The sequence below is a fragment of the Empidonax traillii genome, unplaced genomic scaffold, assembly GCF_003031625.1.
Source record: "Empidonax traillii isolate 1590-97213 ecotype Southwest subspecies unplaced genomic scaffold, ASM303162v1 scaffold374:size1477467, whole genome shotgun sequence".
Classification (NCBI taxonomy): Eukaryota; Metazoa; Chordata; class Aves; order Passeriformes; family Tyrannidae; genus Empidonax; species Empidonax traillii.
Genome location: NW_020955567.1, coordinates 634,601 through 653,288, shown reverse-complemented (window position 1 = coordinate 653,288; position 18,688 = coordinate 634,601). Strand labels below are relative to the sequence as shown.

At 37.6% G+C, this 18,688-nt stretch overlaps 1 protein-coding gene across 1 annotated transcript in view; it reads left to right on the top strand.

The window, feature by feature from the left end:
• The first annotated feature begins 6 nt into the window (after positions 1-6).
• Positions 7-18,688, top strand: part of ARID2 (AT-rich interaction domain 2) — a 104,498-nt gene continuing 85,816 nt past the window's right edge. Inside the window, exons 1-3 of the mRNA XM_027892908.1 lie at positions 7-855; positions 1,016-1,109; positions 2,242-2,339. Coding sequence (XP_027748709.1) covers positions 764-855; positions 1,016-1,109; positions 2,242-2,339 — 284 coding nt within the window. The 5' untranslated portion in view covers positions 7-763. The remainder of the gene's footprint in view (positions 856-1,015; positions 1,110-2,241; positions 2,340-18,688) is intronic.

Below are 18,688 nucleotides of genomic sequence, written 5' to 3'. Positions count from 1 at the left end.
TGAAGTTTGCGGCACATTGCAGATGAGCCCTTAGCGGCGAGAGGAGCCTATTGTTCCCCGCCAGGAACTGCTTGCTGGGGCTGTGCTGGCTTTTGCCTTTGGAGCTGCCTTCTGCAGTACCGGCAGCGGCCTCCGGGGCCCGCTGTGTCGCGCTCTCTTCCAGGCAGAAGCACGGCGGCCTCAGATCTTTTTGTCTGAGCGAGAAGAGAAGTGAATCCCGCTGCCGCCGCCACCGCCGCCGCCGCCGTAGCTGTACAGTGTGTGTGTGTAAGGGAGCGAGCGAGGGAGCGAGCGAGCGAGGGAGGGAGATCGCATGGAGCCGCGGCTGTAACACACACACACTGTCAATACCTCACTCCGGCTCCCCCCCCGCCCCACCACAACAGTAACCCAATTCATTGTGTGATCCAGCAGCACCATGTTGAGTCTCATGTGCAGGCTGGATCGGCTGGGTTTGTGGTGCTGAGAGAGGCAGCAGCCGCGGGAGGAGGAATTTACTGAGAGGTGCCCCTCTCCCTCCCTGCCTCTTCGCCCGTGTGTTGTGTGGAGACAGGACTCGCAATTACCACACTCTCGGGGCTCCCTTATTCCTTTTAAACTTTTTTTTAAACAAGCCCCTCTCCATGGCTGATCCCCGGCCGAGCACGGGCACCTGGGTCTCTTAAAGACAAGGAGGAGCCGGGGATTGTTGTTGTTGTTGTCGGCCGTTTTTTTTTTTTTTAATTGGATTTTTTTTTTTACGAGAACCTTTTTTATTACAAAAATGGCAAATTCGACGGGTAAAAACCACGCAGACCAGCGGAGAAAGGGACTCGCTTTCCTGGACGAGCTGCGGCAGTTTCACCACAGCAGAGGGTGAGGAAAATGGGGAGATGGAACGGGAGGGGGGGAGGCTTTTAAACCGACCAGATCCAACTTCCAGCCCCTTCCCTGAAGGACACGGCAGCCCTAGCGAGGGGAGAAAAGGGGGCAGAGCTGACAAGTTGTGGTGTTTTGTGTGTATCTCCTTTGGCAGGTCTCCTTTTAAGAAGATCCCCGTGGTGGGTGGGAAGGAGCTGGATCTTCACGCTCTCTATACCAGAGTCACCACTTTAGGCGGATTTGGGAAGGTGAGTGGAAGTTTTAATTTGGGTTTCCCTCCCACTAACCTCTTCCCAAAAGTCTCCTCTGACCCCTGGGGGTGGCGGGGGGAGCCGGGGTGGCCGGGAACCGTCCTATTTAAAGCCGGTTATAGAAGGTGGGGGGTGGAAGGAGGAAGCTAGCAGACAGGCAGGTTGGTGGCTCGGCCTTGTCGGCGGAGCGATGAACGGGGACCCGGGGGTACAGCGCACACCCCGCTCCTGCCTCCCCCGCCTCCTCTGGACCCCCTCGCCCCTGCCCCCCTCCCCACGGCAACGCGAGGGGGGAGCAGGGAGCTGCGGGCGGCGAGAGGAGGCTTCTTTCGGCTGTGGTGGCAGCTCTGTGCGTGTCTCTCTCTCTCTCGCATAGGGAAAGACAGAGAGGAGAGAGAGTCTGAGTGCAGTTTTAGTGCAACTCAAAATTAGCGGGCATGTTTAACATCGATAATCGGCACGGAGCATGGGCTAGGGAACGATCCTCGCAGCCGGGGGGGGGCCGGGCGCTGCCCTCCGAGCCCTTCCCGGAGAAAAATAACAAAAGGGGCACCCAAGACGGTGTGTAATCAAATAGCCATCTTTAGGCTTCAAGGCTGGGGACAGAAATGTAGGCCTCAAAAGAAAGGCCTCTCTGTGTCTGTGAATCTCTGTTGGGGGGACCCCCCGGGCCGGCGCCCCCGCGCCCCGCAGCCCAGGGGGCGCCCCCGCAAGCACTTCCCAGCATTATTTTAAACTTCTTTGGGTTTTTAACGGACCGCGTTAGGATTTAAAAGGGGGCGACAGAGGGACTCCCGATTGGTTATTGTCCAGGCAGTAAAAACAAAAACAAACAAACCCCAAAACAATACTAGCCTTCCCGGCCGTCCCCCCAGAAGAAAATTATGTCTATATTAAAAAATAAATGTATTGAAAGACCCGTGAGAAGCAGGATTATTCCCGAAGGGTGAATACTACCGATTGTCAGTAAAATACATGATCTGAAATCCCATATACATTTGTGCTTGTTTATTTTTATATATTTATCTATTTACTTCATTGCAGCATGTGTTTTTTTTTTTGATGTTCGCTGTCAGCAACATGTTTTTGTGTACGTTGTGTATCTTGGCCTGTGTGTTGTTTTTGACAGGTATCAGAGAAGAATCAGTGGGGAGAAATTGTAGAGGAGTTTAACTTTCCCAGAAGTTGTTCTAACGCTGCCTTCGCTTTAAAACAGTATTACTTGCGGTGAGTGCTATCAAGCTGTTGCAGTAGTATTTTTGAGTGTGAGGTTATATTTGGTTTTCAGTGTGTGCAATAATAAAAATATCCCTGCTCTTAAAAAATGCTATAAAATAAAGCAGAAGGAACTTGAAATTTCCTACTGGTCTGGAGCAGTGATCAGTTAAAGGTGATTCTGTTTCTTAGTTATTTTGATTTTATATCTGCAAGCGTTAAACTTTGAAGGGGTCCCAAGTATACAAACAATATATGTCAGAGACTTTTTTTTAATTGTTTTAGAATGACGATTCTAAAGGACTGTTACTAAGAGATCATGTTGTAGTTATAGAAACTTAGGTTAATTTTTGGAGCACTGAAATGTGTTGGTATGTGTAAACTTGTTTACTACTTAGATGAATGAAAATGCATCTGCAGGAAGGTAAACTGCTTTGGATAAATTATATTGTTGTCAATTACTAGCAGCATGTATTTTTTATTTTAGAGTACAAAGAGCTAAATAATTTTTTATTACTTGAAAAATAAATTTCTGCAGGTTTTAAAAATAAGTTTGTATTCCTTGAAATGACACAGGTATTTTTTTGTAATACAGATTATTTTTCAGTGTAGCGTGGAGTCCATATTTTATATTTTAAGTTACTGTGTGTGGTACTATTCAGTTACTAGATTACTTTCTCAGAATATATTTTTTATTAAGTTTTGATGATTATTTTGGGGGAGAAAGATTTTTAAATGATTGTGTATCTAAGTATTTTAGATGCTGTTTGTAGAGATCTGTATTTCATTTAGAAGGGAGTTTTGTAAACATTGGTTAAGGAATGTAATTTTCTGTTTTTGCATTGTAAATATGATTTTTTTCATTGAAATTAATTATAATATAGGTGTGCAATATGTACAAAAGATGTATGGACTTCTGGATTTCTGTTTTGGTGAGCTGAGTACACACAGGCTTTATCTGTTCTTAGTTGGGCCTTCTGAATTAGGAAATGCAGTAATTGTACAGGTGCACTTTCTATTGGTTGTCCTAGATTGACTTCCAGCTTGAAGCTGTGGAGTTCGTAGCAGAGTGGAGCAGTTATTGAGTTACAGTGATGTCTAAAAAACCTTAGTCAGATATTTGTAGTTACTGAATTTTTCTTTTTTTTTTTTTCTTTTGTGATGACGTGATTGCGTTAAGATCCAGATTAAGAAATTACTGTTGTTAATATTTTTAGCAAAGTTTATGATTGGTAGCAGGCCTAGGCCTAGGAATTAAGTGGGAAGCTTGCTTTAGGATGTCCCTCCCTGTTGTTTTTTTTAATCTCCCCCCCCCCCCACTCCAGTATTAAGGTAGTGTTGCTGAAGATTTGTCAGATCATAGAAAGCAATTATTTCCTTTTTGAATTTTCCTGTTGGACCACATAGTCTGTTTCTTGACCAGATTTTACATATAATTTGCAAAATGATATTTTTTTGATTTTTTTTTGTTTTGTTTACCCTTTCCTTTATGTTTCTATATATTATAAATATTGGAACAACACTACTTTTTGCAGAAGAAGATTTTCATATTTGTTTTCATCTTATTTTGGGAACTTTTATATGCTGGGACAGTTAACACAATTAATGTTAATTTAGTCTTCTAATAACTATTAATTTTTAATAAGATATTACTTTTAAAACTAGAATCAGACATACAAAAATGTTATTTTTATTATTGGCATGCTGATATTGACATTATTTGAAATATAGTGGAAAAAATATATAAATACAAATAATTGAAAGGGCTTTTCCTTATTTGGAACTTAGGACAAAAAGTTGGTTAATGGTTAAGATGAAGAATCTTTAAAAATGTCTTACCATAATCTCTGTGATTTACTTAGGCCATTCTGAAATAAGCTATCAAGGTTGTTGGTTTTGGGATGGACTGGTTTTTAGTGGTAATTTTATTTTTTGTTTGGTTTTGTTTCTTCTGAATTGCTGCTTTGCTCATGTTGCTTCTCACATAATCTGAGTTGGATGTCAACTGTTTCCCAGCTGAGTTCACCTCCTTTCATGTGCAGTAGTAAGACTGTATGTACATGTCTCTCTGCTAGGTTAGCATTTGTTTAGCTTTAACCTAGAAGGTTTAAGGGGGATGGTATCTGGTTCTAGGGAAGGAAAAAATACTTTAATGGTAAATTTGTTATAAGAGTCTAGATTTGTCTGTGTTGAGAACATAACCTGAGATTTCTTACAGGGCTGGATTGTCTACTGCAGTTTTTGAACTGCTGAGCAATTACCCTTGGAAAAAAAAGTGTTCCTCGTGAACCTCAAGTATGACTATAATTTTGGCCTCACTACTGTAATGACTTTGCAAACAAAGTCAAATTGAGGCCTATCAACTTCTGTATCAATTTTTGTCCAGTTGTGTACATATGTACTGTAAAGTGAGGAATCTACTTGGCAGATGGGACCCTCTTGAATTCGGAGGGATTCAGTGGTGTGCACCTATATGAATTAATTTGCAGATTTGGATTTGGGATGGTTTGTCATTAAAGTTGCTTCTTTCTATGAAACTTCTGGCATAATGGGTTCGCTGAGATGAGATCTCAAGCTACATGGACCACTTGCTAATAATGCTGTCATTTTTACTTAAAATTACCATGTAAACAATTGAGAAAGTTGAATTACTTGTATGAGCTCAGTAGTCCTGTTGGCTTGATCAAACTGAATATTTTGCGAAACAGTCATTGGGATTTTTTAGGCAGTTGGGAAGTGGTTTTTTTCTGTTTAAATAATTTCCATTTTGACTGTTGTGGAATTTTGCTGTGTGTCTTTGGGAATGTATAGTAGGCTCCATTAAAGAGGAGAATTGTTTAAACTTCTGATGTAATTCCGATGGGCTTCATGATTGGTGGTAGTTGAATATATGATAGCCAATCTTATCTACCCCTTCTCCCTTGCACTGCTCTCCCTTTTCTCTCACTGAAAAAAGTTATTTATAATAGGGAAAGTCTGAACCATTCAAACTTTGTGCCTGTGTTGCTTTGAGCTGTCTGACAGGTGAAGTAATTTATGCACTGTGGTTCATAGTGAGCAGTCAAAAGCCACGGTGCTGATAACCATTGATAGAACTGTACTTGTTAATGTAGTTCTGTAAGTCTTTACAGTGTCAGAGACTGTGATCCCATTGGATGTAGTGCAAATTAGACATTTCATCTCAATTGAGGTGAATTAGTAAAACATTTTCCAAATGCTTCTCTAAAGATTATTTTATAATGGTAATGAAAATATTTTAGTATGGGGTCATAAATGTAAACATCAGGAATATGGGCCTGCTTTTATGTTTTTGTTAGTAAACATACAGTAGGTAAAAGAAAGCTAACATGGAATATAGCTTGTTTTTTATGTTAATAGTTGATTAGGTTACAGTACTACAAAGAGTTGAGCTGATATGACCTTGTGTCAGTATAAGGTTCTGTTGGTTTTCATATGAATGTAAGCGATACATTTATATTTGCTGTGGGTCTTCATCTATTCTTGGGGAGAGACCTTGTAAAGTTAAATGTGTAAATGGAATATATGTAACTGAATTAGAAATTAGTTTGTTTTTTAAAGTATTTATGTACATTAAGATAAATGATATGAAAGGATTAGCTGTAAAGTAAGTATAAGTCTTAGTACTGCAGAGAACTGAAAGGTGTGTGTGTGTATTGTAAGCTTCTGGCAAAGGCAGCAGAAATTATTTAATACTAGTTAAGGTGAATAAGAATTTGCTGTTTTAAGTATTGGGGAGATAAGGGGAAGTACAAAGGAAAGAGGTCAGTGCGTAAATGAGAAGTTGTATGAAGTTATTATTAAGGCAAGCCATTATGCTGAATTTCCTGAAATTCCATATATAGTAGGATGAAAAACTGAGCAGTTAAAAATCAGAACCATATGAATGAAGTAGTTACTGATGACAAATAGAGGGGGTTCTTGAAAGATCTGAAGATATGTATAAGTAATATGATCTTTAAGATGCCACTAAAAAATTAAATAATAGTACTGATTTTGTAAAAAAAATAAAGGGGGAAGAAAAAGGAAGCACGAGCTCAAGAACTAGAAAAAAGGGATTCTGTTCTTAGTAAAATAGTGGCAGAAATATCAGGGAAACAATAATAAGCCTGGAATTTTCCAAGCAGAAATTACTTTAAGAGAGTTTTCCTTGTTATTCTTGCTCAGTGTTTAAAATTAGGATCTGATACTGCAACAGCATCTGCACATAGATCAGTGGGTATGGAGAAGTACAGGATTGGCTTATTTGCCAGATCTGATTGCAGGTTCAAGGCCCCAGTAAATGAAGAGAAAGTTGTAGCTATAGTAATATTTTACATCTTTTCTAAAATTAAAATACATCTCAACATATCATGTTAACAAATTATTTATGTATATGGATGGTTATCTGAATGAAAAATGGTTGAAAGACCATAAACAAAAATAGAATGAAGTATAAAGAATAGATTTGGTGAGTCACAGCAGTTTTAGGTGCTAAGAGAGTAACATCGGTGCTTACATATGCACGTAGTAATACAAGTTTAGTCATTTTAGGCTTATTTAGTGTCTACATTGCTTAACTTTATGAGAAGGTGAACAGTACACTTGCAGTATTAGCAGACAGTGAGAGCGAGAAGAGTTAAACACAAGTCAGGGCAGAAAAGAAAAGGTTATCCAAAGAAATTAGGCACACTGTTGGAAAATACAAATGAGATTTCGTTTGGAAAATGCAAGCTAAACCAGTTGAGGGACCGTAATCCAGAACAGGTATTCATTGTGAGGGAATAACCTGGAAAGCAGTATTGCTGAAAAAGGGATAGGAGTGATACCATGGGCCTGATAATCCTGTCAGTTGTGTGCTCCCAACTCCCTTTCATATGAAAGGGATTTGAGCATGCTTCTGACAGGAAGGACAGGCCCCAATTTGCAAGATGATATATAGACTTTGTAAAATTCAGAATGAGTTTTGGTTGAGTCTTTGCAACAGGTGGGGCAACTTAACAGAAACTTAGAGAAGAGCAGCAAAATATTAAGAAGGCTGAAGGGACTGACTGAATTTTTAAAAAAAACCCCTAATTTACTAAATAAATACATTTTGCTTAGCTAAATTAACATTTTGCTTGAGAAGGAGAAATTCTATCTTCCAAGCATCTTGAACGGTCTAAATACTTAAAAGAGGTATATTTTTAAGTAAAATAAAAGGTTGTGTTAATGTGTAAGCTGAGATGAAACTGAAGGAGAAAGTTCAGAACAGAAACACAGCAGCACAAAACCCCCCAAGATGTACCTGAATACCTTCTAGTACGAATAGTATGCCAGGTAGGGGGGAACCCCATACCACGGGTCATTCAGCACTGGCCTAGCCAGGAACTGATACATGTGCAACAGGTAATGAGCCAGGACTGGCAGAGAAAGGGACCAGATGACATTACAGATTTTGTCCATCCTTGAATAATGCCATAATGAAGGCTTTCATCTTGCATAGCTGCGGACTTCACCTGTAGAATCTGTTACTTAATTTTGTCCCAATTCCTCCAGTCATTGGAAAGACAGGAAACAAAAGCATGGATGACATTTTTATTTCTTAAAATTTTTTTTTCCTCCTCAAGACAAAAGTTGTAATGCATGTTTCAGTCAGATATTTAAGGCCATTCTTTTAAATCTGTAATGAGTGTTTTAGATAGTTTTAGTTGTACTGAATCATACAGCCAACATACAATCAAGATTAGTTACTGTTCATGCCGTAAAGCTTTATTTAGGGAAATTAAACATGCTGGTTGTTAAAATCTTAGAATGTCTCTCAATAGAAGTTATTTATTTGGATGGATGTTGTCTTGTCAGGGTTTCTGGGAATCTGCTTAAATGAAAACAGAACTTACATAATGCCACATTGCATTAGGCCTTACCTGAGAAGAGCAAGCAGCAGGTGAAAGAGAACATAGCTACCTTAAAATTGCTGTTCCTTACAGTTATGTTGCCATACTAGTTTACTATGTAAATGATTTTGGCCTCTATCAGAGTTTCTCAGCTTTTCCTTCAGAGGGTAAACTCTTCTTTATTGCTGCAAAATGTAGTGAAAATTATTGGGATGAACACTAACATATTTTCCTGATTATTTTCTGCAAGGTTTTTGTTAGAAATTACTTAAGTGGCTTGTGCTGAGCTGAAATATGTTCGTTTATTTGGGGAGGGGTGAATGTTGTTCTTCAGTTTTAATACAGAATTCTGATTGTTTGACTTGAAAGCTTATCTAGAAAGATGTCAGAACCAATAACCTAAATAGAGCAAGTTTCTGGCAACGTTATAAGTGTGGTGACTTCTGTGACCTACTGAATCTTCTAATAATTGGTGGAAACTTCTATTTGTTAAGACCATTTTTTATTCTTTCACTGAAACAGTATGTAAATTAAATTTATTAATATATTGTGGTAATGTTTTAAGTTTGAATAAATGGTAAGCATATTACAACAAGATCAAGAATTAATATTTGGAATGCAAGGGTATGGCTTCTTTCCTTGTGAATTGGAATAAGCCTGGGCTAAGAAATGCTGTTTGTTTTGTTGTTTTTCTTTGTGTAATTTTATTCTGGATCTAGTAGGCTTTAATTAGCATGCTTATTTGCAGTTAAATCTCAATAGGTAAGACTTTCATACTCTTTTTTTAAAATTATTATTATTTCTCAACCCCTTCCCCACCTTTCCCACTAATGAAATAGAGAAATACAATTTTTTAAGTTTTACAGATGACGACTAGAGGTACATAGAGGTTCAGGCTATTACTTTGTGAGTGCATGTCACATAAGAATGAAATTCAAATGCAGTAAAACTGGTGGTTTTGGGGGGTTTTGTTGGGGTTTTTTGTTTATTTTGTTTTCTGTATGGTTTGTGTTCTTTGTTTTTGTTTGTTTGTTTTGGTTTTTGTTTTTGATTCTTAATGACACTTAAATCCAGTTCTGACAGGCAAATTTCTTCTTCTTGAGCCTTAGTTGAACCATCCATAAAAGGAGGCTAATATTATTTACTGTCTTTTAAAAATGCTCTTTAATCAACAGCTGAGGAAGCACTGTTTTAAAAATAAAACAGGATAGTGTTATGTTCTGTGAATTGGAGAACTGAAAACTAAGTATGTAAGGTTATAAGAAGGAGTTGTTTGTGGTGGTGTTGTGTTTTGTTTTGCTCTGTTTTGTTTCAAAATGCTTTTTCAGAGTACTGGAGTGGTGTTTTGCAGCTTAATGGGACTGCTTGGAGTAACTGTACTACTAGTCCACATTAACTGAAGACACAGTCCATAGAGAGGATTGGTATAGGCCAGAGATCACATCACATTATATTGTTTCTGGTTATGAGTCTGATACATATTTTTTCAGTGGCCTTAGTTAAATAATTTTCCATCTTTTTATTCATATTTATAAAGTGAGTATGCTGATGTTTGTTTATCTATCTCACAGAGAAGTGTGTGACTGTAAGCTCTTTAATGCAGGGTTTGTATCTCTTCATGCTTCTATGTCATATCTTAAATATTTGAAAATGAATATAAATTAGAAATAAATGAGGAAAATAAAACTTTTCATAAGGTTGTTTGCCCTCTACACTGTTGAGAAGCAGGAAATATACCATAGATTCCTTAGGGAATAAATATACTTGGGATACCTAAGCAGAGAAATGTTGAAACGGTTGAAAGAAAGAAGCTTATCTTAAGGAAGGATAATAAAACAGCAAGATGGTACCCAGAATAGTGGGCTTAGGCTTTGCCTGAGGTACTAGATTAGTGAGCTAGGTATCACATCTCATATACAGTCTCCTTGGAGCAACAAGTTCAAGTCTTAAGCAGATCTGAATTACATTTTTGGCCATAAGACAGTGAAACTGAATACTCTACTTTTTGTTTTCCTGTCTCTAAACTGAATGTGCATGCATGTATGCACAGATGAACTATAGCAAGGCTATGCTGCGGGAGGGATCACGCACTATTATAATGAGTGGAGTTGTGTTGAATCATGCATTGGAGCATGTTTGTCTGTAAGAGTGAACTGTGTTCATACTATATTCTGTTGGTGTGGGAGGAGCAACTGTTCAGATTACGAGTATTTCAGAATAATTTACAGTGTTACTTGTCAGTCCATAGCTGCCTAAAATACATAAAAATTCCTGTAAAGTAAGGTGCTCATTCTGTTTCAGAGACACCTCACAGAGTTTGGTGGTCTTTTCACGTGGTTATTGCTGAAGTTTAGGTGGGCCATACTTGTGGCTGTTGCGTTCCTCCATCGTTACGTGCTCTGACGTCTGCTGGTTGGTTTCTGCCTCCCAGTCCAAAGGTTGCTATGCTTCCATGACAAACCATGTGCAGAGATTCTCAGCTCTGTAAATCACCAAATCACATGACTAACTTTGAGTAGCTCTGTTAAAGTTCTTTGAAGTGCTATAACAGCATGAACTACTGGGATGTAATGAGTTGGGGTAACTTTTTGTTTGGGATACATCCCAGGGGCTTCATTTAGCTAAATGAAAGTAGTTTACTTCGGGGATAAATCTAGCATGTTTTGAGTGTGTTAATAACTATTATGGTGTAAGACAGATGCAGAACTATTTGTATGGGTTTGTTTGATTTTTAAAAACTATATGTATATTAGAAGAAAACTCGTGGGAATAAGCTTAAGATCAGTTCTTCCCATACAAAATGGTTATTTTGCTCAGGAGTATCTGTCTTCTAGTGACCTCAACAAAATGATACAGAATCCATGCATTGACCAGGTAAACAGTGCCATGTTACAGAATTTACAGATGTCCTCTGTAATTTTGGGGCAATAGTACAGCTTTGAAACACTGTAGATTACAGAGCTGTTTCTTTGACACTTTTCACCCCCAATATCATCTGTGAAAACCTGGGAAAATTAAAATTTCTAGGAGTACATGTTCATATAATGCTACAGTTGCACAGCAAATAAGTGAAAAAATTAGGAATTGCTTCATGTAAGTATGAATGTGCAACCATAACTTTATTTCTAGAGAGTATTCTTCACAGCAGAGCCTTGTGCTTTCTGTGAGAAATGGGAATAAATTCCATGGCAGTATCAATCTGTTGTATCAATGTACACATAATTCTGACTCATTGTTCAATGTAGTAATTGATTAATCTTGATATTAGTTACCTCTAAAGGGGTTTTGAGTGTGCTTTCTGGGCATCATTTCTCCTCTGTCTTGCCTTCCATGGTGTTACCCACGTGGGCCAGTGGAGAAATCTTTTCCTTTGCTGGTAGACTGAGTGGGATTCATTGTTGTGATACTGTTTATCCTGTCTGTGTAACTCACAAGTCTTTCTATCTCTCATTCTCTGCTAATCATCATCTTCTCAATCTTTTGACTACAGGCCATAATTCAGCTTCTTTTCTGTGCCCCCTCCATGTCTGTACCCATTGACTGCACATGGCATATTTGCTATAATCAAATGAATTCCTAATTGTAAGAAAATTGGAGGGAAAAAGAAAGGTATATGTGGGTAAAAGGGCAGGAGGACAAAACACTAAATGTCAGGTGCCTAGCAACAGTAAAATACCAACTTTTACAGCAAAACTCTAATAGATTCTGTCGTATCTGGAAAGCAAATTCTGCATCTGTGGGCATGCAGCATCCACGGGATCCAGATGAATATCTAAAGGGTGTTTCACACACCTGAAAAATGTGTTTTCAGGTACTCTGCAAGACCTAGTCAGGCGCTGCAGCATTGGTGTACATTTTGCTTGTTCTTCCAAGGTCATTTTTGTAACTCTAAGATATAGAAATACAATTCTTTATATTTTTTTTCAGTGAAAATATTTTTTCTGAACACAGTTTTGTACAAGGGCTGCCCCCTGTAGTGAATTATTTTAATTGTATTTGAAGAATATACAGGGCAAAAACTCCCATAAAGTTTGGAATACTTTAGGTAAGTGAGGGGGGTTTTGTATGATTATGTTGTGGTTTTTTTTAAATACTTCAAATGACTATATTTCCTTCCAACTTTGCTGAACTTGTTATCCTGTTTAATGCCATGTGCTTCTCTGGTTATATAACATGAAGTTATTTATTAGAAAGGTGTTATGTTAGTCAATGCCTATGGTATTATAGTAAAAATGTAAAACGCTAGAAAATGAAAATACAATACTTGATGACAATGACTTCATCATATTTAGTATTTTTTCATTAATATGTCCTATAGTCAATATGCTGTTATCAGTAAAATATAGTTACATTCCTAGAAAGGTGAATTTTATCATAGATGAATGCAATTTTTTTTTTCTATTTAGATTTTTATATTAGGACTACACAAATCCCATTTTTCTGTAGTAGCTTTCATTCTCCTAATAAGCATTTTAATTGTATTGTAAACAGAGTTAGTCCAGCTGTTGAAGACAGTGCTTCATAAGATCAAAGAAGAAGGTGACTTAAAAATAATCCACTGTTTTGCATGTAACTGTAAACAAACACCCAGCTTTCCTAAGTGTACTGATACTTATCTGCATGGCTGTTTGTGTGCCATAAATGTATGTGCCTCGTAGAAAGCAAAAATATTCTGTTAGTTTTACAGTGATTTGGTGCTGCTGTAGGTCTGCTCCAAGAACTGTTTTTGTAGACTTTTGCCCATGTGGAATTGCCTCTAGGTTTGTGTAGGGAGAATTCATCCCTCTTAAGAGCTGGGGTGAAATTGGTGGCATCCTGTGTCAGTCCTGAAGTGTGCTTGTAAAGGTGAGGTGTGTAACATCTGGACCATGTATGTTAACACAAAATGTGCCTGCATTAGCAAAGCGAGGAAAGAAACTAAACCAGTGAAGTCCATAAAGATACATTCAAAACTTACAGATACTAAAATTGGTGTAGTGTTCTAATATTAGTTGTTTTCAGGAGATCTTTCCATGTAAGCAAAAGTTGCAGACTCAAGCTTTGGTGGTGGTTATGTTTTTAAAGAGTTTATTAAAGTAACAAGTTTTGGTTTTTATATGAGTAAATTAATTAAAGCTTGCTTTTCTTGATGGGAGAGCTTGTAAGCTAAGTAAAGAAAACAAAAAATTATTACAATTATTTCTTGTTTTCAGAAACTTACAGAAGAATTTACTTATTTGTATTATGATTTCACTGGTATAGTGTGATGTGTAGTATTGCTGACTTCCAGTACCCACAATATCAAAAGAAACACCCATTTTTATATTGTGGAAATAATGGTGTAAAGTTATAGGGAAGTAGACACAATGTAGATATCATTGTTCACATACCCTGTAACATACAGCAACAATATAAATGTGTAGGATTGTTGACCTGCTTGCCTTTCTAGAGGAATCTTTAAAAGGTGCCAGTACAGGATTCTTCTGTAGAGGGGCACCGGGTAGAAATGACTCTCAGGGCCATGTCTTTTTCTGGTTCAGGTGGTATATGTTTCCTATGGTTTGTTGCTTCAGAGACTTCATGTATTTCTTGACTTAGCAGCTACCCTTTGGGAAGACACACATCTCCTGACCAAGCAGCCAGCTGATCCAGATGTGCAGCTTGGAGGCTCCAAGGCGCATGGGTACTGCAAGGTTGCCAGCCTGGCAGGACTTTCCTTGGACTTGGAGTAGTCAATCAGGTACCGAGCTGGGAGGCACATGGTACCTCTGCCTCCAGGTGGGCCAGATAGAACACAGGCTGCTTCTCAGTCGCCTGTAGGCCAAAGGAGAGGGAAGACAAGGTGTTTGGAGGTATTTTAATGAGAGGGGAGAGAGGACCCTTTGTGCGTAGGTAGTTGAATTGCAAAGGGAAGGCATATGAATATAGAATGAGCTGGGTGCATTCATGCATTGGATCAGGAGACAGGAATGTGGGAATGTTGGAGAGAATGCTCGGCGGATGGGGGAGATACTGTAGCAGGAAAAGGAGGGGTTATGTAATCGAATGGTGATAAGTTAGTCTTTATTGGCCGACTCCCTCATTTAAATTGTTCACTGGATATTAATTGACTTGTGTCCCAGATGCTGGGTTGCTGCTAAGTGAAGACTGTCGTTTGTAAAGTACTGGGTTGCACCATCTGCTTTCTACAGGAAGTTCTCGTTTATTGGTACAAACCTTATAGTGGTTCTGCACTACCAGTGCTGCATGAGCAGAATTAATTTCTGTTCTGTTAGTTTATATTTTTCATTAACACTGAATTTACCATTTTCATTTTGGTTTAAAAAAGCTACCACCATCACAATTACTGTTACTTTTATCCTTATATTAAAATATCATAAAGGCATAAAATTGCATATAATCAAATAAAGGATTTTATTTGTTCCTTAAATAGCTTGCAGGGAGAAAGGTCTCATCTTGCAAAATATTTCTTCATGGGCATTGCTGCACTTAAGAATGCTAAGAAGGTTACAGTTTTGGTACAGTAAGCATTTCTTCAAAAGCTGTTTTCACTTTGAGAAAATTGCTAATGTTTACATGTATTCTGTATGTTGATTATATAAATGCATAAATTTTATATGTCTATATGGAGAAAGCTTATACAACTCTGGATGTTAGTTTAAGTTTGTGATAGATTGCATAGACTTCCTGTCGCGCTTGTAATGCTGCATATACGTTAAGAATGAATTATCAGTGAAACAAAGCTTTGATTCAAAAATTCTAGTACTATTTTTATACCTGCAGACACAAAGATTTGGAGACTGAGTTTGGATCTTACAGATGGAAGTAGTTGCAAAGTGCTGTTTCTTTTTGACAGTTCTTGATCATATGTGATACAAAACTGTTGCTTGTCCTGGACCTTAGGCTTATGTAACTTGGAAAGACAACTTTTAAACTCAACCTACTCTAAGCAAAATGTATAAAATGGCTATTGGTTGAAACTGCTCCAAGTTATGGAATGTAAGTTGTACTGATCGAAACAATTAGTGAGTGGAGGGCGAGTGAATTACTCAAAGATGTGGACAAACTGTATTTTTCATGCAACTCTGCAATTTCTACTATGTTAAGTGTTACCATCCAGCATTTTGATTCTGCTATGATTAGAATTTTTTTTGCTATTTATTGCTATTTTTACTAAAGATAATGTAAATTTGTGTTTAACAGTAGTTATTGCCACTTTCTTTTGAGCTGACAGCCACACTGATCTCTTCAGAGAATAAAAACAACACACTCTTTTTAAAGGGGGTACATATCCTACCTCAGTGCATAGAAGAGAGGGGAGAAAGAGCATTCTTGCTTGCTTATATGCATCAGAAATTATTGCTGTTATCTTAAATAGCAGCTTGTGGTATCCCTTTTCAAGCAGACAGTCCTGCTGTCACTTGAGTGGCTGCTGTGCCCCAGTAGTGATATGAGCTCTGCTTTTAGGGTTGTGGTGGTGGTGAGGGCTTGTGTTTTGTTTTTTAATTGTAGAGATATGCTTTCATGGAGGCCTGCATTAGGGTTCCATTGCTGCAGAGAGACAAGCTAGCAAATTCTGGTCTTGAATTGCCTAGTACTACTGCTGTTTATTTACTTATTTACTTCTAATCAAGTTTTGTAAGTTTTCCTTATTGCCTTTTGGTTAATCTTCTGTAAAGAGAAGCCTTTTTTTGTTTGGCTTCCTTTTCATTTTCTGGAGGTTGTCAGTCTTATGCAGGGAAGTTCCATTATAAACTAAACAGGAAGAACAACACAGAGAATATAGAGGAAAAGACTCCACACATTTAGACAAATATTAATTACTTAATTATTTTCCTCTTTTTAACTAGTTTTTACTATGGTAGATCAGGTTTCGTCACTTAAGTAACTTTCAGACCTCAACAGTTGTGTCATCTCCTTGGAAGTTATTTATAGATGGAGATAAATAGGGGTTTTGGCGTCAGTTTAATGAGAATGATCAAATTAGTAAAAAATTCAGAAAGTACCAGAGTAATATGTATGTGGCTAACAAATGAGGAAGAGAAAGATCAGAGGATCTTCGTTTTTAAATGGAGATATGTGATGATGAAAGGAGTTGTTATTTCTGCGGTATTTTCAAGAAGCTGAGTTAGGGACATTTTGCCAGGAGTTCCAGTACTCCTGGAGCAGGAGAGCTTTCGTAGTCAAAGGTTGTTATGTGGAGTGTTTGTGTGTATATAGATTTTATATGCAAAAAGCATAATATTTGAGAGAATATTATGCTCTAATGATTAAGGAGACAATAATAGATTATCATATGGAAAGTAAAATAGTAGAGTTCAGAAAGGGTAGTGCCAAAAGTTGCAAGTGTGGAGATGAGCAGATTTATGGAGTAGATTAAGTGCAGAGGAGGCTGAACTATGCTTGAAAACATTTCCCATGACTGTGAGAAATTCTTGTGTAATCAAGACATATCAAAGAAAACTATGGTAGTAGTATGAGGATATTTGAGAAAAAGAGTACAAATAGCATGAAATTAATAATAATTACACAGGAGATGTATTGGTGATTATGAGCAATATGAAATATTAAGCCGTTAAGGTTGAAAATAGAGTTAAGAAAGCAAAGGTAAAATGTGACATTGTTAGGACATTTTGTAATGTACCATCAGTAAGACAGCAAGAGAATCCTTAATACAGTTTTGGATCTTTTGTCAGAGAGGGAATGGAGAGGAATTTGTAAACAAATACTATTGAATTAGATTCTGCCAAGGCTCAAATCCTTGGTAAGTTGATCTCTCTTACATGGGGAACCAAAATGCCTAAGAAGATGATAAATTTCGGGAGCCATCTAGCAGGACAGTTGAAGCATTATTTGTGTTTATATTTATTTCCTTATAACCAAGTTAGGTTTATTGGTTTGTTTGGGGGTTTGTGAGGGTTTATTTGTTTGTGTGTTGTTGGGGTTTTTTTAATAATTCAAATGGTATTTTAAAAAAAGTCTGTCAAAGAATGTCTCTTCATTCTTTTAAATGTAATGCATTGCTCTTACGGACCTCTCTTAAGTGCTGATCCAGCTCCTGCTACACAAGGTAAAAACATCTTCCCTTAGAGGAAGAAAATACCATGGAAGTATTTTGCTGCAGGATCATGCCACTGAACAACAGTAGTTGCTGGATGTGGCTGACATTGTTGCTTTACCTTTTTTACCTTCTTATCTCAGTCGTCATGGATGTTTCTGTACACTCATGTTCAAATGTTAGCAAGGTTGTTAATTGAGGAATCAAAGAATATACAGACTCCAACTTAAACTAAAGAGAGACAAATAAGGTTGATCTAAGTGTGAAATGAGATCATCTGTAGGACTAATTTTTCCCTCTATACATTTTTTTAAAAAATAGATAGTTGTGTTTTTATCAATAACACTTAAGTTATTGAGCAAGTGGTTGACCTTCCACCTCTTTTTCATATATTAGTGATTTAGAATTTTAAAACTGGTTCTCAGCTGTCAACTGCCCCTTGGGATATTCTTTGTGTAGTACCCAACTTTTCTTCAGTAATTGAGGTTTAAATGCAGTCCACAGGTGGAGTCGCATTATGTTCCCTTTCCAGTTGCGTATACTGTGACGTGTAATTGGGAGGTTATTGATGGAGAAACACAGTCCTGCGTCTGAACTGATACACTTACCTAAGCAGATGTGTCTTAATCTTATAAAATACTGTATATTCATACTCAATAATGCAATGCAGTATGTGAAATTGACCTAGGATTGGCAAGATTTTTTTGTAAGAACACCTTACAGAAGGTGTTTGGTTGAAATGGTGTTTATTTTTGTGTACTGTAGTTCCTTCCATAAAGGTTGCAAGCTTGTTTTTACTTTAATAAAATGTTATAAAATAATAAATGTTTGTTGACTCCAAACAGTTGGTTAGAGTTCTGTTCTGCAGTTGTATAGGAAGTGCAGTATTTAATACCTAAGAAATTTGATTTAGTTAAAGATTTTTTTTTTTTTTTTAAATTCTGAAACGGAAGAGATGGCAATGGAAGACTCCTTTGGCAATGGAAGAACTTAATTGTGGACTAGCTGGTACTAGGTGTTTTGTTTCTGGGAGCTGCTGTCTTAGAAGTATGTATACAAGAAACTTTCCTCACAAACGAGCAATTTCTCACCTTGGGATAGGATGCTTTAATATCTCCTGTCTCATTATGTTAAAGTGTTTGGAAGTCTAGATTATAATTAGGAACTTCCTTTGTTTGTGGTAGCAGTTGTGGTTTTGTGTAGATAAAAATGAAGTGCCAGTGTCCTGATTAATCAGGAATACAGTTACCACCAAATTTTAGTAGGCAGCTTTCCTCTAACCTTTCTCAAGCTTGTCCTCAATTTCTTCCCTATGCATTTTTATGTATGTTTTAGGCCAGGTGGATTATGTACAGGTTCTTTACATGTTAGTAACCTTTCCCTAGAGGTACTATTTTTGATGTGTTTAGTCCCTTAGTTCAGCACTGGAGTAAGCGGTACTCTCATACATA